General features: G+C 46.5%; 1 protein-coding gene and 1 long non-coding RNA gene across 6 annotated transcripts in view; one reads left to right on the top strand and one right to left on the bottom strand.

Moving 5' to 3' along the window:
* Positions 1 to 27,812, top strand: part of LOC144101980 (uncharacterized) — a 128,356-nt gene that overhangs the window by 38,555 nt on the left and 61,989 nt on the right. The window lies entirely within an intron of this gene.
* LOC144100513 (uncharacterized) lies at positions 172 to 27,780 on the bottom strand. Of its 5 annotated transcripts, XR_013307700.1 has the most exons (16): positions 27,676 to 27,780; positions 25,845 to 25,958; positions 24,632 to 24,737; positions 23,209 to 23,343; positions 21,435 to 21,540; positions 19,807 to 19,935; positions 15,823 to 15,921; positions 13,798 to 13,908; positions 12,868 to 12,974; positions 12,574 to 12,729; positions 11,981 to 12,085; positions 8,558 to 8,605; positions 7,757 to 7,859; positions 3,150 to 3,251; positions 1,603 to 1,745; positions 172 to 392 (listed from the first exon to the last, which is right to left on the bottom strand). XR_013307700.1 is itself a non-coding variant. In XM_077633442.1 (11 exons), the coding sequence occupies exons 7-11, from the start codon at positions 8,567 to 8,569 to the stop codon at positions 375 to 377; spliced, it is 378 nt and encodes a 125-aa protein (XP_077489568.1). In that variant the 5' UTR covers positions 8,570 to 8,605; positions 11,702 to 11,805; positions 11,981 to 12,085; positions 12,574 to 12,729; positions 12,868 to 12,974; positions 13,798 to 13,908; positions 19,807 to 19,908; the 3' UTR covers positions 172 to 374. The 5 variants fall into 5 exon arrangements, 4 of the variants coding, with proteins under 4 accessions (XP_077489568.1, XP_077489570.1, XP_077489567.1 ...); XM_077633442.1 differs by lacking the exons at positions 15,823 to 15,921; positions 21,435 to 21,540; positions 23,209 to 23,343; ... (1 more) ...; positions 25,845 to 25,958; positions 27,676 to 27,780 and adding an exon at positions 11,702 to 11,805 and having other exon boundaries at positions 19,807 to 19,908; XM_077633444.1 differs by lacking the exons at positions 8,558 to 8,605; positions 15,823 to 15,921; positions 21,435 to 21,540; ... (2 more) ...; positions 25,845 to 25,958; positions 27,676 to 27,780 and adding an exon at positions 11,702 to 11,805 and having other exon boundaries at positions 19,807 to 19,908.

Genomic DNA, 27,812 nt, shown 5'->3' with positions numbered 1-27,812 from the left:
ATGCTGTCGCGTTTAACTCAAGTTTAACTCTAAGTTTAAAGTCCAGAAGAGACCGATAAAGGATGAATGTAAAAAACGTAAAGCTTCAATGCAAGTGGCACGTCTCCAGCTGAAACTGGACATACCAGGCTCGGAGCTTCATTTTTCATTATAAATTTTATTTTTCCCCCTTGTTTCTCTTGTCCCACACAAGGTCCGTACAGGTTGTGCTGGCGTATGCTTGGCCGCAGCCCCTTGGGCTGTAGCTAAGGCAGTGTTGTAGCTGCCGCGGTACAACATCGCTTGGACTTTTTTCCGAGCCAACAGCAAGTCCGGACATCAAGGGGTGGGCTGTTGCTGGATAAACAAGTAGGGGAGGGTTCCAGGTCTGGCTTCTAAGTTGAACACCGAGACTAGGGAAAAAAGAGCATGATCCTCGGTTAGTCAAGATCTCATAATAGAATTTCACGTGTGAAAGCGTGGTACACAATACACTGAAATACGATAGTTACATATACGCAACAATTCCGGACAAGAGAGTTTTTGAGCGGGAAAGAGAGAAATGGTATCTGCATATCAGACTTGTATTTTTTTCCTAGGAAGGTTTTCGCTGTAAGCTCCCAGACGCGAGCGATGGAAAAACAGAAACAAAGGAATTGATCACTACCTTCAATATTTAAAATTTTGGTCTCAAAATGTTGGATGTGAAACGGTGCTACGTAGTGTGCCTTGCTCGGTGGAAATTTCCAATAGCTCTGTTTTACACGTGGTAGGTCATTTTACGTTCGATGGAGACTCATTTCATTCCTGCACGTAAAACAACCTTGTAATGTGGCAAGTAAACAATTAAGCAATAGTGATCGCCAGCTCGAGAGGCGCAAAAAGAAAAGTTAAAATCCTTCGCATGCCTTGACTTTGTTCTGAACCTCCCAGAAACTGAGAACAAAAACCAGATGCTCTCGTTACCGTTATCAGTATCGTTATTGCTCTCGTTACTGCAGCGTATTAAGTAGCGATTACTCCACTCCGGTGATCCGTCCCTTATACAAATATTTTTATTCCATGCCACACTACATGTGGTAAGGCATTTCACTAACCTCTCGGACGGCTTCCCCGCAACAGATTAAATTGGTAATCAAATTTCACACAACACTGATTTTACCGAAACGTTGCCAAGCTAACACACTAAGTCGCTCATGTTACGCGAGACGCAAGTAATTAATAATTAACCTAATTCATATGAACAGACGCGGAGTCAACTGAGGTCACTGAACTTCTATATTCACGCCTCACTGTGGGCCACGAGGTTCTTCGTATTGGAAGCCTTTGGAATATATCCGCCCATCTGTGGTTCTACAATGGGAGTCGAAATTAAAATATACAACCCGTCCAGCATTTCTCCTCCATCAGAATAGTGTAGCCACCGCTGAAGAACTGAACACCATGAAAGCAAACAGTGAGCTACACAGCGTATGTAGCTAAACTGCAGTGCCGGGCCGTGAACTCGTAAACAAGCCTGCATGGCTTTAGCAAAGACATCCTCGTCTTGTAGGGGCAATTCGTTGTATATCTACTGTGACAACATCGGCCGCGATCGCGAGAGCACGTAAAAGACAAACGTACCGCAAATGTTTGACCTTGGAGGTCTACGCCAAAGGCCAAAGAGAGAGACAGGTGCCTTTGATGGTCCAGCCCTTGGACAGATGGCCACACTGGGCGCAAGTATCGATGGATTCTTCCAACTCTGGAGCCTTGCGCTCGAGACTCTGGGAGAAGGGGAGAGTAAGGAGGACACTCATTACCTTTCGATGGCAGTCTATTAAAGAAATGGAATAATTAAATTTTTAAGAAACCGAACAAAATGATTAGCAAGATTATTGATTGATTGATATATTGATTTATTGATTCGAAATGATTCGGAGAATGAAAAACAATGCCCGATGACTCAGTAATGAATGTCTGCAAAAGTTTGTCAAGAATTCTAGTGTAGTCAATAGAAGAAAAAGAACAGGACTCTCTGCGGGAAATAATACCTGGTACCGCCATGAACATAAGTACGCGAAAGATGTCTTTCGTCCGACAGAACTTACAGCAATTACCATTGTCGTTCAAAGTAACCCAGGGTACGAACCTGTGTCGCACAACACAATGCACGAAAAAAAAGCTTTTCTCACAACACAGAATTGTGTGGCGCGACAGAAAATTCTGTCGTGCGTTTTGAATCGGGCCGCTCGCCAGTAAGCCGATATTTGTTCCAGATTCTTCATGTTTCTTTCTGCCTTGAACCTGCGTCCTGTGTATGCAGTTGTTCACGGGCTGTTTGGTCATGGTAAGAATTAAAATTTTGTCACCGCGAAAATTATGTAACCAAACGAGAGCACAGGAAAAGAGCTGGCTAAATTGACTGATGCTACTCAGCTGTAGCTAATGGGATGTGTGCTGGATCTTCTACTCATCCCTTCAGTACCTGATTACCATGCTCAACAATGGAAGGAGTCCAGCAAATAGGAAGCATCGATTCATTCACATAAGCTAGATAAATATTTCTCACTCATTTCTCCGATACCAAACAGTGTTTTGTCTTCCGCGTTAAATGCTGCTTCATATTTCAATGGCTGCACTTTCTTCGCGCAAAAGATAGTGAGAAAAATTGAAAACCAATATACCCGACCAGTAAGCCGATATTTGTTCCAAATTCTTCATGTTTCTTTCTGCCTTGAAGCTGCGTCCTGTGTATGCAGTTGTTCACGGGCTGTTTGGTCATGGTAAGAATTAAAATTTTGTCACCGCGAAAATTATGTAACCAAACGAGAGCACAGGAAAAGAGCTGGCTAAATTGACTGATGCTACTCAGCTGTAGCTAATGGGATGTGTGCTGGATCTTCTACTCATCCCTTCAGTACCTGATTACCGTGCTCAACAATGGAAGGAGTACAGCAAATTGGAAGCATCGATTCTTTCACATAAGCTAGATAAATATTTCTCACTCATTTCTCCGATACCAAACAGTGTTTTGTCTTCCGCGTTAAATGCTGCTTCATATTTCAATGGCTGCACTTTCTTCGCGCAAAAGATAGTGAGAAAAATTGAAAACCAATATACCCGACACCGGCCGTGATACAGGGGAGCTCAAAAACCTTGCGGATTCAATGACGTCATGATTTACCAACCTGTGATGTATCCGGCTGGGTGTTGCCCTGGTGCCGCAACCAGGGGTTGGGGTCCCGTGCTCGGCTGGTGGCGTAGATGCTCTCCTGTCAGGCTTGACAGCGCTGCGAGAATAACAACGAGCTTATTTTCTATGTTCGAATAGATGGGGATGTTTGGCTTACAAGCAGTAAAATCTGCCCATTCAATTGAGAAAAAAAAATGACAGTCTATTTGCGTAGTTTAAAAAAAAGCGAATTCAGCCCACTAGCAGTTTAGTTGTCCCTTCGGTTCCGGTGTCCAGATCCAGTGTTCACGGATGGCAGTTTTTCGGATAACGATAACGGGTTAATGTTCGCATTAGCATAATTGCATTCTCTACTTGACATTCATAGATATCTGCTGGAAGTTCTCCTACCTTCGCACTGCCATCAGCGAACAAGTGGCTGAGGCCCTTTCAGCGGTCCCTCCACCCGCACCAGCACAGCCGTCCGCACCTGTCGCTGCACCCCTGACCTACGCTGCCGCCATCTCTCGGCCACGGCCGCCTAACTACCGTCCAACCTACGCTCCACCTCAAGCGTCTGTGCCTCAAGTTCCTCACGCTCCGAAGCCTTTTTTGCGACCGCTTCGACAATTTGGCCTTCACTGACATACAAGTGATAGTCGGCCTATTTGCTACTCTTGCGGACTGCCTGGTCACGTGGCCCGGCTTTGCCGTCGTCGTGCGCCAATCTCCCCAGATGCCTTTTACTGGCCTCCTCGCAGTGAATACTCATCGCCAGCCGAGCCGCCAAAGAGTCGCCCGCTTTCACCTGACCGCACTCCCTTCTCCACCCGGTGCTCACCTTTTCCTCGTTGCCGCTCCCCTTCTCCCCCGCGCCGGTGCCCGAATCTTTCGCAAGATGAAAACTAGACGCCGCAGTTCCTGAGGCGAGAACTGCGCCACAAGCGAATTGTCTATGGCCTCAATTATCTGCGCCAATATGATCGCGTGCCTGCGACGACGCCTACAACACCTTGCGCAGACTCCTCACGGCACCACCCATCTTGCGTCAATACGACCCTCAAGCCCCAGCCAAAGTACACACGGACGCCAGTGGCATTGGCCTCGGAGCTGTGCTCGCCCAACGCGAGTTTGAATTCGAGGAGGATGTGGTTGCTTACGCCAGCCTCACCCTCAGGAAAGCCGAATCCAACTACTCGGTAAGGGAAAAGTGTGGTTGGCCAGTGTCTGGGCCGTTGGCAAAATTCGACCTTATCTCTATGGCTGTCCGTTTGACGTGGTCACCGAGCATCATGCCCTGTGTTGGCTTTCTTCGTTAGAAGATCCCTCTGGTCGCCTGGCCCCGTGAGCTCCAAGAATATAACATACGTGTCGTATAACAGTCGGGCCGCAAGCATCAGGACGCAGATGCCCTGTCCCGCTCCCCGCTACCGGCCGAGTTTGCCAGCCTCTGCGCCATAGAATCCACTGCGCCTTCGCTCACCACCTGTGACATGCTTTCTGAGCAGCGTAAATATGAGTGGATTGCTTCTGTTCTTGACTTTCTCTCCGACCCATCTAAACCTCCACTATCCAGCGCCCTTCGTCGCCAAGCTTCACATTTTCCCATTCCCGATGATCTATTCTATAAGCGCTACTGTAAGTCAGATAGACAGAAATGGCTTCTCGTAATCCACGACATCTCCGGCCCCAAATCTGCACCAGTTTCCAAGCTGACCCGCAATGCGGCCACGCGGGAGTCTTCAAGACGTACACTAGCATCCGTCTATGGTACTACTGGAAAGCTAGTATAACTTCATCGTAGAGTACGTTCGCTCCTGCACGTCCTGCCAACGCCGTAAGCAACTGCCTTATCACTCTGCTGGACAGTTGCAACCACTACATTGTTTTCCTCGCCCCTTCGGCCATGTTGGCATCGATTTATACGACCTCTGCCTTACATCGCTGCTGGCAACCACTGGGTCATTGTTGCCATTGGTCACCTGAACCGGTATGCAGGAACCGCGTCCATCATTATGCAGCGCTTTATACTTCGCCACGGTGCTCCTTGTGAACTCCTCAGTAATGGAGGACGCGTCTTGGCTGACGTTGTTAAAGCTCTACTCGCCGAGTGCAATATCATTCATCGGACTTGTACAGCCTACCGGAAACAAATGGTCTAACTGAACGATTTAATCGCACTCTGGGCGGCATGCTGGCGATGTACGTTGCGGCCAACCACACGAACTGGGACCTCGTTCTACCCTATGTTACGTACGCCCACAACACTGCTACCAACTCCATCACCGGTTTCTCCCCATTTTTTTGGCTCTACGGCCGACATCCATCGACAAAGTTGTACAACTGTTTATGAAGCTGCCCAGCACGCCGAAGACTCCCGCCAGATTGCACGGTCACTCCCGGCAGACTCTCAGGGGCGCCAAAAACACCGCCATGACGACGGTTAGCTTGATCCGGATTTCCCAATCGGTTCACTCGTCTGGCTGCGGATCCCTTCCACTGCTTCCGGCCTCTCAACGAAACTTCTTTCAAAATACCCTGGCCCCCACCGCGTCCTGGAGCGCACATCCTCTGTGAGCCCCTCACCGTCTTCCGATCTCCGCCCACGTGGTCGCGAGACTACGCATGTCCAACGACTCAAGCCGTACTATATACGACCAGGTTGCGTTGTCGGCACAATGAGTAGCCAGGATGGCTCCTTTTCTCCCCGGGGCCATTGCGAGGAAGATCATCATCCTAGCCTCACTGTCATCACAATACCATTGTGTTTAGCCGGAAACAATAGAGCACTTCTCTTTTGTCATCGCTACTCATCGATCCGGAGGCGACTATTAGAGGTCCCAATGCAGAATCTCAATTTGCGTCTGTCTTCTGCTGTTGTTCTGTCCATTGGCGCTTCTATGCTTGGCCATACCAATGGGAATGTTTGCTCTGCCGTTCATAATTATCTCCTAGAATCAAAACGTCTACCTTCATAGGCTTTCATACTGTCCATACCATCATAAGCTTTCGTATTTGGGTAACTACGTTTTGCAATTCCTACTCTCTCTCTCACAATCTCTCTTTTTTAAAGATTCCCTTACCTAATTTTCAGTTTGTTAGGTCACCCTAACCTCCTGCAACCTCCTCTGCTACGGAAACAGAGTTACACAATTTTTGTTAGGTCATCCCATGCTTGCCATAATAATAATAATAATTGGTTTTGAAGGAAAGGAAATGGCGCAGTATCTTTCTCATATGTCGGCGGACACCTCAACCGCGCCGTAAGGGAAGGGATAAAGGAGGGAGTGAAAGAAGAAAGGTGCCGTAGTGGAGGGCTCCGGAATAATTTTGACCACCTGGGGATCTTTAACGTGCGCTGACATCGCACAGCACACAGGCGCCTTAGCGTTTTTCCTCAATATGCTATTTAAATAGTGACCGCCTGGTTATGGCCAATCCCCCTTGTGGGTATGTGCCATTTTGTGAGGGGAACAACAACAACCATCGCTCAGAGAGAGCGCCTGCTGACCTGAACAGGAGAGAGACTCTGTCGCTGCCGTGGTTTCGCCGCCGTCTGAGCATCAACCTAAGACCGCGTTATAAACTGTCGATGACAGAGATCTATTGGTGGACTTTTGCTGATACTGCTCTCCGTACTGCTAGAGCAGTGTTGATTTAATTCAGAGTGATGTTTGATATTTCTTCTAAAACATCAGTCTGAAGTCAAGTTCAATGTAAATGTTATTGCTCTGATTTTTATTTCTCCTGTGGGCTGCTGGCCATGTTATGTGTGCCGACATTGCTCATTCTTTCTGCATCTGAGTAGATGCGTTATAGTTATGCGTGGCAGCGCGTGTGTCAATGCGCGACCACAGGCTGTTGGAGAGCTGCAGTATTTACTCGCGCCATGAATGTACTTTCTTCCCTGAAGTATTCCTGAAAATTGGGGAATGCGTGAATTACGCAGAATAGAACAGCCCGAAATCATTTGAAGCGGTACAAATGGATGAATGGGTAGGTTGGGAGAATAAACACTTCAACCCATGTGACTAACATTCTCAATAAAGCGAAATGGAGTATTCAGCACGCTTTCCGTGTATGAGAGCATACGGTTACCTCAATCCCGCACCCATAAGTGACGTAGCGGCCCGCAATGCTCTTAAGTTTGTGCGGCTGCAGTTCCCTCCAGCATAGCTCACACCTTTTCGCATTCGGCACATGGTGTAGTTGTTTGGCAATGAAAAACCGGGAACCCACAGACATTCACATTATTATAACCAGACTTGCCCACCAACAGTATCACGTGCAATAATGACGCGAAGAAAACAATTGCACGTTTCGAGAGCACAAGTTCAGCCTGCGCTCATTACGCGACCCTGTTCACTAGGCTTTTTTTTTTTATTTCTGCACGAATTCGCATCGTCCGCATCCCCTTTCCTTGTAGTAGTCAACCAGTCGGCGACTTCTAGGTCTGATAAATAACCGCCGCTGTCTTCGGCCATGTTGGAGGTACTAGTGTAGCTGAAGGAAAATAAATCAGCCTATACAGGTAGCCAATTTGCACTTAGCTTACTTGCCAATACCATCACGCCCCGAATCGCAATCAACACTGGTTAAAAATGCCACTCATGGCGCACTTACTCTGGCGTACTTTGCAAATTGGGCATGCAAGACGCCCTAGTTCAGGAAATAGAAGGCGACCACTGGAGTCCTGATGTAGCCTGTCACATCCAAAGGATTGATGCTGCCGGAGAAAAACAAGAACTTCAATGCACAGACATCGCGCGAAAAGTTCCAAGAATATCTACACATTCTCGTCACGACCATGCATTTCCTTGTCGTAATTCCTTCCCTTCCTTCTAGCGCTGTTTCGTTAACGTGTACTGTTTGGCACAGCAGAGGGGTTTAGTCCCAGCTGCAGAGACAATCGCTGATGCCATTTTTGTACACATAGAACGCTCCTTGAAGCCTGTACTTGCGTATGTATTACGGTCAAACAATGACTGCGGGCTCTGGCAAATTGTTTTGAAATAATTCGGGCAATGACTTCCTCTCTATAGTGCAGACCGGCGGGTGTCATACTGAACCTCGATCGAAGCTCCGACCTAAGTGAAACTATAACTTCTGGGCTCTAACATCTCGAATCGACGTATATGCTTTGAGGGACGTCGTACTGAGGGCTCCAGATTTAATCTCACCATCTGGGTTTCCTCAACGTGGGCTGATTGTTCGTGAGACAATCGCGGATGGCATTTTGTACATTACGGTAGCATTTCAGGCCTTCAGCGGGGCCAGCTGCACCTATGGAGTCACTGTAGGTTTTACCAGAACTAAACCACCGCCAATTTTTTCTCTCTCCACCTATCGAAGCTTACTTTCCTTTCTTACAGTCTAGAGATGGCAGAGGACCACTTCAAGCATCCACAGTGTGTGTGCACATACCTGGCGAGTCATCCGTGTATGAGGCTGACGGGAGACAGCAGCGCTCCCCTGGAGTGGATGATACGACATGGTCAATAACCGGTGCGGCAGCCAAACATAATAGAAAACAAACGTGGAACGAATTCTTCAATGCACAGTTTTTTTAGTGCTTATAATATTAAACAGTTCCTGAAATACCAAAAGTGTTGTTGCAGTATTGTTGGCCACAAGAAGGTAAGGTATCGATTTAGCCTAGACTTGTAGAGGGAACGGAATAAACTGGTGATGCGGAAGCCCATCAACGAGTTGGGGATAAGATGGAATGTAGAAGAATTCAGGATAGCTGCAGAAAAGATATTTGGCTTTAACCGAGGACGACGTCGTTAACGTTCTAGCTATGAAGGATCAATCCCGGGACTTTGAAAGGAGCAAGTGAACGCCAAAGCCACTAAGCAACTGCGGCTGCTCGAACGGCTGCTCTACCGCAACCCAAGCAGAACAGGTAATTGGCCCAATATTGGCAATATACTGGTAAATACCTGTCCTGTAAAGGACCTTAGAAAATCATCCAATTTTAATGTTGGGCCGATTATATTTGCTGTTTGGGTAACACTGATGCCTAATGTTCCTCCATGATTGAAGGAAGGAGTGGAGTGGGTGAGGGAAAAATCTCGAGTTAATGACATCCTAGTTGAAATCAAGAGGAATAAATTGGCTAGGGCAGGGAATATGTAATACGAAGGCAAGATAACCATGGGTCCTCAAGGGTAACGGAGTAGATTCAAACTCATCCCTACACCCTATACCAGACCGCACCCGAGAGGACTAGGAGGCGACCCTGTCCGGCTGCTGCACCCTCGAGGCCCAGAGGGCCTTAACGCAGCGCGGCCGGGCTGCGGCAACCGCCAATGGGGTGCACGACTAGGCATCCGATCTCTCCTCTCTTGTATTCTCGCATGCGCGAGAATACAAGGATATTTGCGAAAAGGGGTAAGAGCAAAACTAAAAACCGCCATTCCCGTTGCACCTGTAGCACAACAGAATATAGTGTTGTGATTTTGAACACGTAAGACAGCGGTTGCAAATCAATTTCTAGAGATGCGTTTTCTTGTCTTGTTTTAACAAACAGATAGCTCGCCAATCATTTATCATTTATGCTTGGCGGTGCATGCACCCATTTAGACTGCATTTAGATGCTTTTGACCCAAAATGATCGTTTAAACCCCTCACACGAAGACAAATTCTTCACTCTCCTTTTTATTCTATTTAATCAACAATCAACTGCGCGAAAATGAATAAATATTGCCCTCGGGATGTGAGTTACCATTTAGGATTTATTCTAAGATATTTTGATGTAAAATCCGCAGTTATAAAAGTGTTGAGATTAGCCTAGAGGCTGAACGGGAAGTTTGGCACCAAACTCCAATGGTGCTCATGCGCAGAACTTAAGATCGCGCGTCGGGAAACGCCAAGAAAGAACACAAGGTTTTCGCATATAGCGCACCCTTTAGAAGAGCACCCCAACCCTAATCCGCTTTCGCGGCCACACATGGAACTCGCACCTCGACCCGACGTGACACGTATGGCTCAAACCCTTCAAGACGACACGCTAGCAGCTGTCGGATTGCCGACCTTCTCGTGCGCACTTCAACATACCCTTAGTGATTTCGTTTTAACCGCACAGAATTTGCCCTGGCCCCGGGATAATGGACAGTTGTCAGCTGAGGCATGAAACGATGGCAGTGACGCTGTCGGTTACGATGACTTCGACGCATTAAGAGGCTTGCCAAAGTCAGAGCAATGTTTTGAGAGGCAGCACCCTTAATGTTTAAAAAAAAAATAAAAAAATCAATGCATTGTGGAGCGAAAGATGTATAGAAATCAATTAAATGCTTATTAAAAGTGGTGCACAGTGCTCCCATGTATTGCAGGTAGAAGCTGTGCATTTCCGGCAGCATGCGCACTGCCTGGGGCGGGCCACAGTAGTGGTTTCTAATTTCCACGCGTAAGCAAGATAGCAGATTGTCAGCGATTCTCAAACGCCGGCTAAAATCTCTTCTGCATTAAAGAGCTTTCCCACTCTCTTTACTGCAGGTAGCAACTTTGTCTACTATTTCCTTTCCCCACAGGTGGCCTTGGATTCAGGGCATCTTTTTGAGAATTGAGGTGTCCTCGAGGGCCAATAAAAGCGACCTTCGATTTTAACGGTCACCCAGCTGTGGTCTCCTATGGGCAGCAGATTTGCTCAGTGAACGATTGATGCTTGATCGATAAAAACACTGATAAAGGCACTCGCTGATAAAGATGGATAAAGATTCTGTGATCAAAAACTTACATCTGGGCAACTCATTTTGCATGAACTTGGAGAACGGTATCAATGTTTACGTGTATATAGGAGACAGGTGCTATTGGATAGCGTAAAATATCCCCTGACTTGCCCTCTACTGCACCCAGCTTCCTCATTGACGACAGTGTGCACTAAATTCTTCTGCTATCAGATATGGTCTAAAGTGTGAGCTTTAGATGTGATTGCACCAAGCTTCCTCATTGACGACAGTGTGCACTAAAATCTCCTGCTATCAGATATGGTCTTAAGTGTGAGTTTTAGATTTGATTCGAGATAAACTGCGCATACTGCGAGTGTCTTTCAGTTAAGAAGTATGGAATAGGCCACCGGCCTTCAATGTGTTCATTGCCGCATAGGCAACTTTATAGATACCGATGATTTTTTAGGAAAGGAACGGTTGTTTACTGTTTAACGTCCCAAAGCGACTCAGGCTATGAGGGACGCAAGCAAGTGAGAGGTAGTGCATAACAGGCTCCCTGGATCATTGGACAGCTCATCGCGCACTCAAGCAGTGGAGCCCGCCTGCGAATCCAGTTTCGCAGAATAACTTGCGCTTAGCAATGCTAACCACCAACACTTTCCAGGTTGGGCAAACCTCGCACGACTGGTTTTAGTCCTCGCTTCCTCTGTGTCATTAAAACGTGGTATTCAATCCAAATAAGACAACTTTAGTTTTTCTTTAGTGTCCAAAACAACAAGTCGGCAAATCATAATTTGACTCATTATCATCGCTATTTTTGCGACCATTGAAGAAAGAATTTAGCAAAGGTAACAGAGGAATCTGTATGGATAAATCACGTTGAAATTTGAACACTTACTCGACGGCAGCTTTATTGTGGGCTCAGGCACGCACCCCTAGTTCAGGACGAAAAAGCCGACCAAAGCATCACTGTTCCCTGATGCCGCATCCAAATAGCCGATGCTGCAAGAGAAAAAAAAGCAGTATAAGCAATTTGCTGCTTCATATTTCAATGGCTGCATTTCCTTCGCGCAAAAGGTGGCAAGCAGAATTGAAAACCAATAAACCCAACACCGGCAGTGCTACAGGGGAGCTCAAAAACCTTGTGGAATCTATGACGTCATAATGATTTACCAACCTGTCACGTATCCAGCTGGGTGTTGCCTTGCTGGTACCGCCACCAGGGGTTGAAGGCGCGTGCTCGGCTGGTGGTGTAGATGCTCTCCTGCCAGCCTTGGCAGCACTGCGAGAATAGGAACTAGTCTATTTTCTATGTTCGAATAAATGGGGATGTTCGGCCCTACACACCTGTCTGTTTGTTTTGGTTGGATGACTTAATCTTCAACCTGCTCCCCTTCGTGGACACTAAGCGTCACATGACTGCAGTCCGACCTCTTCAGCTCTCGTTCCATTAAATTATTTATCTCGCTCATAGTTGTGCAGCTTTCGAGCTCCACATTGAAATATTTATACGGTCACATTTGGAAGCACACATAGCTTGCAAAATCGCACCAAGGGTATGGTTTTTTTCTATTCCTTTTCCATGGTAACGGATCTGTTTTGCAGACTTCTATTGCCTGCACTGGTCAAGAGACTAGAGTCTGGTCACTTTAGAGACGTACTGCGGATATGTATATGGTGCGGCACGAAAATAAACTCTGCCCAACTCTGATTCTAAACGACCAACTGAAGCGCATCGGACAGCGCAGGCGGTGTACTGCCCTCACTCACCAAGGCGTCTCCTCTTCCTACTTTGTTCGCTGCAGCGTTGTTAGAGGCCAGCACAGGATGAAACAGGGGACTTGTTCCTCACTACTTGCACCGCGGTGCTCATGTCTGGCATGGTGCGGGACACGTAGGTGTTGGCGAACTGCGTCCCAGTCACCCCTGAAGGAGGAGTTGAGGATTAAAGTTTTTGGCCGGAGATGTCGAAGGCACTACTATGAATCCTGCTTACACACAAATACCATCACGCCATGTATAGCAGTCAAATGGATTCTGCAGTGGCAGTCTCAACACACTCACCCTTCCGCAATCTGCCCGTTGGCCATGCTAACAGGGCTAGTTCAGGACAAGAAAGCCGACGCACGCAGCCTCCAGAATAGTTGGAACATCGCAATCGTCGATGCAGCCTGCGTAGATAGACGATACAGGCATCTCACTGCATATGTACCGCGTATCGTATTGCATTGTGAGCAAGGGAGCACTGTCCAGGATCTCACTGAGCGAGAAGGAGCAGATCAGCCACCGTCTACTTCTTCAATCTGGGCCCTGCTTTTCTACCCCAGCATCTGCTGCCGCTCAGTGCCCAGTGTCCCTCAGTGCACAGTGTCTCGGTGTAGAGCGCCGCACCGCCCTTACAAAAACATCTTCACACAATCTATAGATTGTCCATAAACTTACAAAAGAAATCTTTCAGATCTTTAGCTTACCCCTGTCCACTTATAGTATGCACGATCGATGTGCAATCACTTCAATGCGTGACCAGAGTTTTTTTTTATTTTAAGAATTTTTCATTGCAACCTTCTACTGATTTTCTTTCTCGAATCTCCTCCCCAATACGGCACCATGTCAGCAATTTTCTAACGCCGGGTAAAAATGGCATCCTAATTTGTCGTTCAGGTTAACCTTTGTCTTTACGGTCACCCCGTGTGGTATCCTGTGGGTACATTAAATTCGGTCCTCAAAAATCCTATCGCATAATTAGGCATCGCAAAAGTTATATTTTTGCATTTAAATAAAGCTTTTCGAAAACGTGACTGAAACTGAAACTAAATCACCCGGACCGGAGAATGCTTTATGTTAGCGTGCTGTTGCATTAGTGACCAATGCAGGCGCCGTGCATGCAGAAATAGCGAAACACTGCGAATACAGGAAAATAAGAAGTGAGACGCAAAGTGCCCCCGTGTGTGTCACTCCTTGCAGCCAAAGTCAACACTTCGGAGCAGTCCTCACCTTGGGAAGCTTCCCAGCCTGGAGCCTTTCTGTGAACAGAGTAGGTCCAGGCTGTCGTTCGAACCATTCCACGTGACGACCACTTAGCAGACAGTAACCACAGCCCTGGTCCTGCGTAGAAAACCCACCTTTGAGGAACATACAACTCAGCCGCAAACAGCCTAAAACTCTAAAAAACTCAAGCACGTGGGTTTGTGTTGTTGAATTTGTATATAGACGAACACAGATCTGTGCCGCAAAGGATCTGCGGTGGTGCTTGTATCGCTGGCTGGACCGACTGGGGGAAAAACGTGGGGGTGAAAAGTAGGCTTTGCGCCCGTAAGAATACATGGAAGCGGAAGTTTTCAAAGCAGTTTTCTCCTTTCACAGAGCAACTATGAGAACACCCTCACCCTAGTTTATCATAGAACTAATTCTGAAATTATCAAGCCTTGTTTCGAAGGCGATATGTTTTTAATGCATTGAGTTACGTGCTCGTGGGGGGATTCCATCAAAACGCGGCCGCCATGAGTGGGTTCGAACCCGGGAACTCCGGATCAGTAGCCGAGCGCCCTAAGCACTGAGCCACGGTGGTGGGGCTCGGTAAAGCTTGCTGTGATTATCGTGGGGGTGATCTTTGGGAGCATGGCGTATTGAAACACAAGTAAGCAAGACTTTCTTAAAACGATATGCTACGCTATATGCTTCTACACATGCGACAAGACATACCTTACAAGCAGCCTATGAGTTCTTTCACAACTGGTTTGAAAAGCTTTCCTTCTTCGCAGTGTTTTTATGCTTTGATGGAGAGAAGGGGCTACAATAATTTAGTGAATTGTGCAGTTTGTAGTGAAGCACAAACAAGGACACGCTGGCAAGAAACTTGGAGCAGTGCGGCGTTCCAGGCCGATGCAGCAGCACAGCACTGACCTCTTGAATGTAAGGAGCTGCAAGCTCATCACCCTACAGGAAGCAATCAGAATAGCAATGACCACATGCATTCACGCTATTTGCTTCTACACATGTGACAAGACATGCCTTACAAGCACCCTACGAGTTCTCTCACAACTGGTTTTAAAATCTTTCCTTCTTCACTGTGTTTTTATGCCAGTGGTAATCACACAGTACAATAAAGAAACACATTAGACTTGCTTAATTCCTGCCTCAGATTCCACGCCAGCAACTGCAAAATTGAAACAGTGCAAAAAAAAAAACTGCCAGCAAAGGGACAAATTTTCTTTAGTTTTCAGTGGAATGATTCAACTCTGATAAAAACAACTTTTCTTAGATCTGCCTTAACAATGACACTAATTTCAGTAACCCTGCAAGAGTACAGTCAAGGAAAAAATTTAGAGTGCCATCAGCAATCCTTTCGAATGTGGCAGCTTCACTATTTTGCAGTTCTTACAGTGCAGCTGAAGTCTCTCAAAGATGCCTGTTTCTTTTTTTTTTGAGTTTGCAAGTTCCCAGTTTCATTATGACAAACGTGATACATACGGTAGACAAGGAACAAGCACTGCCAGTACTTCATAAGTCCACTTTCTGATTACCAACATCTTTCGCAGTTTATAAATTATGGCCTCTACATTTTTTATGATGATTAAGGTTCAATATAAAAAAGGTGCCCAACAAAGCCAAAAGCACAATGCCTAGCAAGTGCTCCAGTGGCCATTGAGACATTATGACTGTCTCAATGATGATGCCTGCCACAGAAAAGAACTCTTTCAGACTAACGAAAAGAACCTTTCTTAGAGACTGTTATACTGGGTACATCAGGGAAGGAGGACGGCTAGAGAGACGACTATGGGAACAAAGACAGCACTGCACGTAAAAATAAAAAAGGGTCAATAATTCCCATCTGCTAGTATTTGCCTGCAAAGCAAACATCCAATGTATGATCTCTCCTCAGTAGTCATTGTCCGACTCGCCGGCCTTTACCGGCCAGATATTTCTGCAAGGCCACATAGAAGCAAGGTCAGACAGACGCTCACTGCAGCTGACCTGCAAGTCATATTACTTTGTTCAGGTAGAAAATAAACAACCTACTTCAGCCTGGACTCCACACCCTTCTTGTCATATGTGTAGTAAAGGAAGTACAGTACTTTGCGGATGGTAGCTGGAGGTTGTCTGCCCCTGAAGTGCTCCCTGTTAGAAAAGCACAAAGCGGATGTCCATGCCTAAAACTTGGGGAGACACTAAAGCTCCGTCTGAACTTTTTGCTCCGATAGCGTTAATCGGTCCCTTCTGCAGCCAGGGTCCTCTTTGCATATCACTTAGCAGACATGGACACTGCTCTTTCTTTGGTTATCATATAACACTTTACCTACCGTTAAGAGTACAATTCAAAAGCATTAGAGATCCCTCTTGCGCAAGTACTCCTTTTCAGTCGCCTAGCTTCTGCCTATGCCCAAATATGCAAAATTGGTCATTCATAGATCGCAGGGAGTCCTCATAGCAATCCTGGCGCAGTGGTGCAGCAGTTAAGAGATTTAAAAACACTGTCAATGGTAGGGCTTGTGAGACCCAGGTTGTTTCTCAAGCAACCTCTCCTGACCAGTTATTAACTGTCACCTGCCACAGTGGCAGATAGTGAGGACATGACAACTGTGTGCTGTAAAACCGACATACTGTGAAACTGAAAAAAGGCGCTATATGCGCTGGGCATTTACATGAGGCGCCACTCAATAATCGGTGAAACCATAATAGATTTCACCAGATGACTGTTTCTCAGTGGTGTTCATATATTTCGAAATGTGTTTCTGTATAGTGTGAAGAACTGGAGACTGCGCGGAAATGTTCACCTATAGTATGCTCAATTGTTCTTCGTGTGTTGTTTTTAGACCAGTGGTTGACAGAAAAGGGATTGTGCAAAGTGATGTCGCCGTGGAATTTGTGAATTTCTTGCCACATTTTCTTAGATGTTTTTGAGATTTATAATCTTCAAACAGCATTTTTCTCAGACACACGGGACTAGAGGAAAAAGAGCATAAGACACGGTTAGTCAAGATCTATTAATGAATTTTCACGAACGAAAGCGTAGTACACAATATACCGAAATACGCTCGTTACATATACCCAACAATTCAACACAAAAGCATTTTTGAGCGGTAAAAAGATAAATCGTATCTGCAGATCAGGCTTGCATTTTTTCGCTGTTAAATTTTTTGCTATCAGCGGCGAGACACGAGCGATGAAAAAACAAAAAGGAAGAATTGATCATTACCTACAATATTCAACATTTTTTGTCTCAGAATGTTGGATGTGAAACGGTGCTACGTGGTGTGTCTTACTCGGTACGCAAGCAATAATTGACCTAATTCATCTGAACAGACGCGCAGTCAACAGAGGTTACTGAACTTCTATATTCACTCCCCACTGTGGGCTATCAGGCTCTTCGTAATGGAAGCCTTTGGAATAAGTCCGGCTTTATGTGGTTCTAAAATGCGAGCCGAAATTCAAATATACAACCCCTCCAGTATTTCGCCTCCATCAGAATAGGATGGCTGAAGAACAGAATACCATTAAAGCGAACAGAGAGCTGTGCAGGGTATGTGGTTAAACTACAGTACCATGCCATAAACCAGAACACCAGCTTGCATGGATTTTGTGGAGACATTCACGAATTGTAAGGGCAATCCAGTTCTATGGCGACAACATTGGCTGTGATCACGAAAGGACGGAAAAGACGTAAGCGCACGTTTGCTATATCATATATTTTTCCTGCTCAAAGTGCTGAATGTGATGCCGAAAAGCCATCACCGCGAATGTGCGGCACCAGGCCTGTAAGATTTGCAGAGGTGGTCGTGAAAGATTTTTCTATGAGTGATGGGGACACCACTAGTCACGAAGAGGCATGAATTTCCATTCTGGATGTGGACACCGCAAGAAAACAAACTGTCAGCAAAAATAAATCAGATAATCAATTCAAAAATAAAAAATGGCAGTGGTTTAGCTCTGGTTAAACCTGGAATGACGCGATAGCTACAGCTCGTAGAGTCGAACTTGGTCACGTGACCAACCACCTGATCACCCACGGCACCACACCGCCGGCAGCTGCTCCACACCACGTGGCAGCGTGGCGGCGCCGCCACGCTGAAATCTCGAAACCGACAAAAAAATATCAGTGAAGGACCTGTGTGTTTTGTCATGAAGAATGTGCTCGTTGCGATCCCGAGGGTACGGATTCGTCCACAGAAGGCTCGAAACCTACAAAATAATATCAGTGAAGGACCTGTGTGTTTTGTCATGAAGAATGTGCTCGTTACGATCCCGAGAGTACGAATTCGTCCGTCGAAGGCTCGAAACCTACAAAATAATATCAGTGAAGGACCTGTGTGTTTTGTCATGAATGTGCTTGTTACGATCCCGAGGGTACGGATTCGTCCGTCCAAGGCTCGAAAACTACAAAATAATATCAGTGAAGGACCTGTGTGTTTTGTCATGAAGAATGTGCTCGTTACGATCCCAAGGGTACGAATTCGTCCGTCGAAGGCTCGAAACCTACAATATAATATCAGTGAAAGACCTGTGTGTTTTGTCATGATGAATGTGCTTGTTACGATCCCGAGGGTACGGATTCGTCTGTTGAAGGCTCGAAACCTACAAAATAATATCAAGTGAACGACCTGTGTGTTTTTTCATGAAGAATGTGCTCGTTACAATCCCGAGGGTACCAATTCGTCCGTCCCCATCAAATTCATCTAAAACCTGACCCGAATGAGAAGCTGAAAGCTGACGGGTTGGGTTGAAAACAGACTGCGCAGCTGCAGAAGCCAAATACACCGACTGCGGGAAGTGGAGCCGACGGGAGAAGGCGAGCCCCTGAATCAGCAGCATCCTGCAACAGTATAGACGAGAAGCAAAGGTATATTAATGTAGCTATTGGACCCGGAGTTGCACCCTATGCGACCGTAACCCGGTGTAGACTTGAACTGCTCTCCTCTTTAAACAGTTTAGATGGAACACGATCAAATCTCTCAGCGTGCCTCATGGATTGGGATTAGTAGTGTTTGATTGGTTAAATAGTAGTTCCGAATAACCGGCCAGCTGCTGAACAAAACCGGATAACCCGCTAAGCTTAGAGGCACTTGCACGGCACAGCACCGAATTCGTGCTAGGGGCTATTACAGTTGTTTGTTGCGTGTCCAACCGAAACAGGTTTTATTTGGTTCTTTCGGTTCTGTTATGCCTATCATGCTGTCATGCCTGAATGGTTAAGAAAGTGCTACAATAGTAGCAATTTATTGCAGCCGTGGAGAGGGCATGATGCTCGATGAGAAATATCAACGAAGGCTCGCCTTTGCTGTTAACAAAAGCTGGATGCCGCCTCGCACAACGATCAGAAGCCGGCCCAGGGCATCGCTAAAAAAGTAGAGAGATGAGTGCTAGGAGGAACTAATGAGTGAAAACATCGGGATCAGAGGGCTCCACTAGGCTGGTGAAACGAGCAGAATGACTGGCATCACGCAGAGCTCTGAAATCGATGTAGGATGCAGAGCGCAGCGCCTAGCTCGGAGACGCGAAGCCCGGTGGCGTTCGAGTAGCACTGGGACCTGGCGAATTCTCATTGGAAGTCGGCGGCTACCAGGTATTATTCATAGTCTTGACAAGTAAGTAGAGGGCTAATTCAAGCTCAGGAAACGTCCGTGTAAAGCAATCACTCAGTGCTTTCTAATAATTATTTGTAAAAATTGCATTTTTAGTTCAACCAATGTACGATGCACCCACATTACAGGTATAAGTAGTAAACCGGGAAATGCTATTCTGAGGCTGTTATCACACTGCAGCAGGTAAAAGTTGGTTCAGTCTTGTTTCACGAGCCAATGGGAGTTTAGAAATCAGATGTTACTAATCTATTAGTACACATAAAAAGCCTGCCGCTTTTTACAGTACATATCACGCTACATCTTACTATAACAGGCATACTTTTATCCGCAGACCACAGAAAGTGCCACTGCTGCGTTGCGGGTCATACTGAGCGAGACTATAAATGCATAAGCCGGTTAGGAATGCTCCTCACATCGCACTTACTTTCGGCAAGGAAACAGCCCTCGACACCCTCCGATGGCACCCACGTGACGATTGCACTTCAGAGGCACTGGGCATCTGCCTCCATTGTGTTGATTCTGGCTCTTAATTGAACGAAGGACGTTGCTGCTCCTAAAAAAGAAAAAAAGCAGTAAGTCGCTGTTAGAACAACTTCATAGATATAGCAAACAAGAATCAGATTAAGAAAATGCACTTGGCTTCCTGAGAGATGTTTACAGATAGAGTAGGGTCCTTCACGTTTATTTAGGCAGTGACTATGTAGTGGCGAGCTTCGCTCAACCGAGATGAGAAGAAAACAGAAGCAACGTTTAGTTATATAGAAGAGGGGGCAGGAAAGAGCGGAAAAAAAATTCCGGAGGGTACAAACGACTACTAACGTGCTATCAAGGTTACACCGCTGAGTTCTTTCTAATCCACCCACAAATCCACTGTAATCGTCTTTCATGCCCCATAGTCCCCTAACCCGTCTTAATACTACGGAGACTATTCTTAATCGAGCAGAATCCGCAATCTACCCGTAGAGGCGTTCCATACTGCACCTTCTACTGGTCAGTCAATCGCATGTTTTTTATCTGATGCAGATAAGACACAGTCTGCCCATTTCTTACTACTCCATTTGCTGTGAATACGTAAGTTCTTGGATCGAAGAGGAGAATGAACGTTCAGTCTGGTTTCCCTTCGAAGTGGAGCTGCCCTTCAACAATTCACCGACCTCGCCAATCCCAAAAGCAGTTTTCTCCTCTCGATGTGGATAGCTGGCAGTTCCATTGCACAACACTGAATAACGAACTTTTGACGTTACCCGGTATACAACTCTTCTCGAAAGCAGTTGCATAGCAGCGGTCGATTATTGCCGCTGTTTTCCTGAAGTAACATGAATTCCCTTGCCATACGATGCCTCAGATACTACTCAAGAACTCTGGTCGCGAAGATCCAAGAGCATTTGTTCAAGCTTCAGGAATAACTTAATTGGCGAGATTGAACTTCTGAGGGGCTGTGTTCTTGAATGAAAGCCGCAACGAAGTCTTTCTGACATGAGAGACTCCGCATTGGAATCACTGTATTCTATGCCATTCGCCTTCTGCTTTCTATTAATGGAATACTGATCATCAATTTAGTCTAGCTAGCCTGTTTTGTAATACCTAACGGTCGCGAACGTTGGCGCTCTGTCAAGCGCTGCTGAGTATCCCCCGGCTGACATGTCCGGAAGATGTCAACAGAAAGTAGATACAGTCTTAAGGCACTGCACACTCTAGGTTCACCTTTTTTGCTTGAAAAGCAACCTGGTTTTGTAGCCTATGGTTTGTACTCTGGCCTCGCAATGTAAAAGGCCCGGGATGTATCGCTTGAACGTTCGAAAGAAATTGTTTTCCATTGATGGCGCGGTGGTGGCGTACCGAGGACCTTCCTGACAATAGAGCATTTTATGCCCCTGGCAATGTGTAAAAATGACACCCCCCTCCTCCGAATTTGCCTCAAAATGGATGGGGGCTATCTTTCAGCTGCTTTCTACCACGGGCTTCCATACACTGTGGCTGGTACGATGGCGACGGTATCGCTTGTGGACATCTAAATGAAGTGCCGCGAATGACGAGTTGCTGCAAACTCACAGTTCGGAGCAGACAGGCTGACCCTTGAGCCGGAGAAGCCATCACACCGAATGCGGGAAGTGAGATGGCAGGGTCGAGCTGAGCTCGCCTCGCCATGAGGAGGAACCTGCAACAGTATTGAAGAAGCGAAGTGGTCAGAGGAAAACCAGTGGAACCATTGGATAACGGAGTGGCACGCCACGCGATCGTAATCAATTGTGCTCTTAAACGGGTCTACAAACTGCTCACAAACTTCGCCTTGATAAATAGAGCAGCTGCTACAAGGTCCTCTCAGACCTCTCAGCACGTAGCGTGGTGTGAAAGTTTTCGACTGGCAGGCAGGTTTTTCTTGTGAATTTTTCATAAGGATTCAAGAGGGAAGAACACAAGAGTGTGTCTGGCATTGATTTTTGTTAAAAGGAGCGCCTTCACCGAGAATTAGAGACAAGCACTTCTGTTTCCTTGGGTGCTAATACTTAGCGCATGGCTTGGAGCATTAGAGAGAGCGGCGACGTCATCTGCAACATATAAAAATGACTGAGTGGGTGCGGAAAAGAATGCCATAGGCCCCTAGGATGAGATGTGCTGGCAGAGGGATGTCGCGAATTTCTGATAAATGCAATTACAGCTTCTTTGTAAACACAGCAGGAACGGACTTTGTTCGGTTAGTAAGCTTTGTTACGCATAAGCAGCTAGGAATATAAGACCTGAAATACAGCTTCAAGAACATCTTCAATGCTGAAGTACTCAAAACTGTAAAAAAACCACAGCCGAGACAGTGCAATGAAGCCCAAAGAGACAATATCTACGAAGGCTCTTTAATGTCGCTAACGGCAGCTGTATGTGGCCCCACACAAAGATGAGTAGGTTGCCGAACGAGCCCCTAAGACCTGAGAGGGACAGAAGGTACGAGAAATAAATTAGGAAAAAGCCTGGAGGAAAGCAGTGGCACCACGTAAAGCATGGAAATCTGAGGACGCCGAGCGTGCTGTCATGCTGTCCGGCTTGGAGGTCCGGGCGATGCTGGCGGCAATTCCAGCAGCCAAACCACCATGCAAATACCCACTGAATGTTTTCAGCCACCCACTAATTATTTCTAGTGTGCGCTCTACGGCTTTCCTGTAATATATTGTCTTGCATGCACTTGGATGGGATGTACAGAGCTCATTTCATCACTATGCACTCAAGCGTTGAAAACACCTCCACAAAGATTAGTCTGGGATATGCCACACACAGCTTATAAGGATTCCTTTCTATCGGTCAACGCCTTTATGTTGCATACACATTATTACAGATAGCGGCAAAAGAGAAATACTATGATGAAGTAATCAATGTCAATGCCAGAAGTGCTCTTCAGAATATAACGTTACCGCCCTGCGGCAAACCATGCTGGTAGGTATACTCATGTCCGCTGGCGCATTTAATGTAGCTGGAAAAGACGGGAAGAAGCTCAGCGAGACTTTGTCGGCCTGTGTCAAAGATGTGGCCATGCATGGCAAAGAACCGCTGCGGAAATAATTCACAGTCAATGCGCTTTACGACCTGCAACACGCAAGTGAGCGAGTCTGCCTTCTTTCACGAATGAGTGCGAGTCACAAGAACTGAGAATGTTATATATGTATTGCGCATTAAAAAAAAGAGTGTCGCTTTCTGCGGTGCCAGTTTTGCCGCAGTCTCCTGCTTTATATATAACGCAGACCACTTTACCCGGAGACATCAGGAAAGGCAACCGCTTCGTCGCAGGTCACACTGAGTGGGACAGTGAAAGCACAAGGCCGTCTGCAATGCATCTTACGCCGAGCTTCCTTGTGGCGAGGAATCCGTTCTTGACGTCCTCCGGTCGCACCCACAAGACGACTGCACTTCAGAGGCGGTAGGCACCAAGTCTGCGTTGTTTGGACACGTGGTGTCGGCCCAAAGAATGTCGCTGCTGCATCGGGGCAAAGCGATGCGTCAGTGTTAGAAACACACAACAGTCTGAAGTCGAATTAAGAAATTTTCCATTGGAGCCCTTTAATTGGAGCTCCGTTTGCTGTGAAAAATGGAAAAGCTATTGGTATTGCATCTCCTGGGGCAAATCCTTTCATCGAAGTTAGACACCCATGGCGAACCTGAAGCTCAAAAATAACAAATGCAGGTAAATTGGTATACATGGTTTACGCGCTTCCCTCGAGATAACGTTCAGCCGGCTGATATGTCCGATAAATGTCCGTTAAGATTTTGCGCGGGTTCCGGAACGTAGTCTCATTTTTTGGCGCTTGCAGCCAACAGGATGAAATTCATGAACGTAGAAATCGAAGCGTCAACAGCTGAGTCAGTCAAAAGGGTTGCTTGAGGTCACACTTACTGCACAGCTTGTCAAGAAAGACAGTTGAATCGATAGCAAAGCTAGTCACGTGACGAGCAATGCCCGTACACCATTCAGTCAGATGTGGTGCTGCTTTTCAGAATGCCCCGAAGCTTACATATGCGCTTAAAGCCAGCACACGCCACACGAGCACGAATCGTCATCACCTAGGTGTACCTGCTTGGTTCCAATAAAAGTCTGTTCTGGAGTCTGCAGACTGCTAATGTCGTCGATAAGTTGATATAGCTTCTTCGCACCTATCGATGCGTGTATCACCATACCGGTGCTTAGCAACGTCACCCAGTTTCAGTCTATCTAGCGGAGAGTATCTGCCTTTCATTGGGGGTGGGTGAAGCTGACGGCTAAAACAGCGTGCATTTGCACTTTACTGCCATGACCACATTTCTGCTGACTTTTGGCTTTCGGATTAAATATTCCAAATTCACATATTTTTGGCAAAATGCAAAATGCTGTTTGGTGGCCTATGGATTCCGTGCTCGCCTCACAGTATGAAAGTGCTGCTCTCGATTATCCAGAGCTTTGTAAGAAATTTCTTTTTAAATGATGCTACGGTGACGACGTGGTGGTTTTATGACCACTTTTATAGTACACGACTCAGATGTTGGTAGCCAATGAACCTTATAATGCTCAAAACGGCTGACCGAGTAGCTGAACATGCCATGGACCACGGGAATGCATAAAAATTCCGCCCCTCTCTGAAATTTTTTCTTACTCCGATTTCTAATTTTTTTTACCTTTCGCCTGGTCGGCCAACACACAGTGTGGCCGCTGCAATCACAAGAGCCTATGTGTGACCATTGCGATCAAATTCGTTAAAAAATTGTGTACAAATGACAAGCTGCAAACTCACAGATCGGGTCGAGCACGCTGAGTCATAAGCCGCAGAATTAAGCCATCAGACCGATTGCGGGAAGTGGGATCGCAGGGTGGAGGATGGCTTCCGAAAGACACCGAACCTGCAACAGTACAGAAACAAAGAGAAGAAAGAGGAACCATTGGAACTGCAGTGAAGCGTGCAGAAGTAAAGAGAACAAAGAGGAATCAATGGAACCACTGCATCCGGAGGGCTAGACAACGTGCCCATTAACAAATGTACTCGTAAAAGGGCCTCCAAAGTCCTCCCAAACTTTGCCTTCTTAAGTAGAGTGCAGGCAACCACGGCGTGTTGAATCTCATAGTACGCAGCATGGAGTGGGAATAGTAGTGGTCGATTTGTCGGCTCCTGAATTCTTCATAACGAGGCTATTCGGTAGACTGCCCGAGTATATCTTTGCACAGACCTTTGCTAAAAGGGGCACTTTTATGGAGAATTAGGGACAAGCACTTCGTTTACTTGTATGGCACTACATGGAGCATGGCTCTGATCATTAAATATAGCGCTTTCTCATAACCCATGATGTGTGACCGAGCGGGTACAGGAAAGAAGGATGGAGGCCCCTAGGCTCAGACGCGCTGGTGGTGTGCGGTGCCGAATTATTGGTTATTGCGAATGCAGTTCCTTTTCGGGTAACTTTGTGAAACTGGCCTTTTTAGGTTAGTCCGTCTTAGGGGCCGGAAGGTTAGGGGCCGAGGGCCACGCCAAGCCCCAATTTCTGGCTTTTTTTCCCTTGCACCCTCACCATGTGTACATAGAAAAATAAATGTTACGCAAAAGCGGCTAAGACTACCATGCCTAGAATACATCCAACAATGCGTGTAGTGCTAAAGCATTCGAAGCTGTAAAATACGCCAGCCGAGACTGTGCGTTAAGCAATGAGACAAGCAGTAGGAAGGGCCTTCGCTAACGGCACCTGTGTGCAGCCGCACACAAAGACGAATCGACGGCTGAACGCGTCTCTAACACTGCAGAGGAATGGGACGTACGAGGAGTCAATCAGCAAAAGCCTCGGGAAATGCACGCTGCCGAGCTTGTGATATGAGGTGGCTGAAAGCGGCGGCACCACGCACAACATCCGCGAGAGTAATATGACGTCAGCGCTCTGCGACAGACCATGCTAGTCCTGCGTTGCAGGTAATACTGAGTGCGAATGTAACAGTGCAAGGCCGTCTGCAATGCATCTTACTCCGGCCGGGCTTTCTTCCGGCGAGGAAGCAGGTGGCACCCACATGACGACTGCACTTCAGGGGCACAGGCCACCCGGCCCTGTTGTCTCTTCTTGGACGCCGGGGTGCCGCTGCTGCATAGCAAAAAAGCGAAGTTAGAAAAACTACACACACACACATTCCAACGAAGAATTGAATCAACCAACTTTCGACCGCACCTCTTCACTGATCTCTACAGCTGGCGCAGAGTCCTTCACATCTGCACAGGCAGTGAGTGCGATGCTGCGTGCTCAGCACAGCCCACCGGCGAAAACTTACCGCAGTTTAAAGCTCGTAGTGATCGTGTAGGCGGGTTTAGGTGCATTATAATTGCAGGACAGGAGCACGATAATAAAGAACAAAGTAGATTTTGAGTAACTGACACGTGAGCAACTAGCATGGCGGCCTTGCGGGGCCGATATACGATGCATTAAAGCGTGGCAGACCTATCCAGAGCAGGGCGTATATGAGCGCTCGCAGCCTTCAAATATTATAGAGGCTTTTAAAAGTAATGGTTTCTCACTACCTAGAGTTCGTTGCACTGCTTCTCCTTAAGCTATTTAAGAAATTTGTGTTGTTGCCAGTGAGCATAAATAACCACATCACCTGCCTGGGCGTGTGTGCCCTGTTCATGCGTGTATCCTCCGTTAGTCTCTTGTGAGCACGACTTGCACAGCGCATGCGCAGTTCTCTATCTTGAAGGACACACGTGACACTGGACTACGCATTGGGTCATCCACTGTTCAGAGTGCACCACACCTTGTGAACCAGAGTAATTTGATGATTGCATAAATTAACTTTAAAATTAGAGTTATAGTGGCCAGCTGTAGTGGACGCAGTATATGTAAAGGGTGCTAAAAATATCTTCTTATGTTTTAACTGTTGTTGCTGATAGTACAGCATAAAACCTTTATACGCCATTCGTTGCAACGTATGTCCGCAGATGAAACAATTTGACTCGCGTTCAGTTCTGTTTCTCTTGGAATTTTTGCTACTGTTCACCAATTCATCGACCTTGGCGATGCCGAAAGCTTGTTTACTCGATACGGATAGGTGGCCGTCTCATTTCACAGCACTGATTCATGAAGCTTCGGCATTGTGAGGTTTAATACTGTTCACGAAAGTAAACGCATAGCAGCAATCAAATATTGCGAACGCTCCTGTCTTCCTGTGGCTCATGACTCAAAAACTACAATGTGTCCGCAATGTTTGAGGCCATTACATTCAAGCTTCACCCATAACTTGACGAGATTAAACTTTTCATGAACTGTCTTCACGAAGGATAGCAGTAAGCAGGTCGGCCTACACCACTCCGCACTGCATTCTACGTCATTCCTATTCTCTTAATTTCCATTCCTAGAATGAAGATCATCGATTCAGTCAAGTCAGTCTGTTTCATACTATCGCAACAGTGTAGAAATTGCGTGCTAATTAACTCCTCAGTGACTTATCAGGGGCATTTCTAAAGCATATAAAAGATTACTCGGGCACTTTACCATAGTCGTTTTGCCTTGTGCACCTCTTCCTGACATGCAAGGAAAATCGTCTCAGATATTGCGTAGACTTAACTGAGACACTCACACCTTCTCTTCTCCTATGGTGAAGAGTGATGGCCGGGGAGTTTAGTCTAGAAATATTTTCCACCCCCTGTATATATGCCTCAATTTTGCCTTCCTTTCCCTCACACTATCTCAGCAGCTAATCCGTTTGTGCCCTTACTCTCCTCTTTCTACTCCTCCCCCATTTCTCATTACGCTCTGAATGGCAAATGTTTAACTTTCCACTAGGATAGCGTCAATAAAAAATACTCACTGCTTTTCGCAGGGACATGACTGTCGGACTAACACAGGACGTTGCAGCCGACCAACTGCTGCAGCTCGATAGGACGTCCCCCACATCCAAAGCGCTGCTGCTGTCTGCGAAGGCCATGCATTCAAGCATTACAACGA

The sequence above is a fragment of the Amblyomma americanum genome, chromosome 8 (assembly GCF_052857255.1).
Source record: "Amblyomma americanum isolate KBUSLIRL-KWMA chromosome 8, ASM5285725v1, whole genome shotgun sequence".
In the NCBI taxonomy this organism is placed as follows: Eukaryota; Metazoa; Arthropoda; class Arachnida; order Ixodida; family Ixodidae; genus Amblyomma; species Amblyomma americanum.
Note: the sequence above shows the minus strand (reverse complement) of the source record. Positions and strands in the feature narration are given on the sequence as shown.

Excerpts from the sequence above, each read along its gene's own strand:
- LOC144100513 (XM_077633442.1), bottom strand. Across the intron at positions 3,252-7,756 it reads AATTTGCAAAGTACGCCAGA|CGCTGTCAAGCCTGACAGGA; the intron begins GTAAGTGCGCCA and ends TTATTCTCGCAG. Across the intron at positions 1,746-3,149 it reads CCCAGCCGGATACATCACAG|AGTCTCGAGCGCAAGGCTCC; the intron begins GTTGGTAAATCA and ends CCCTTCTCCCAG.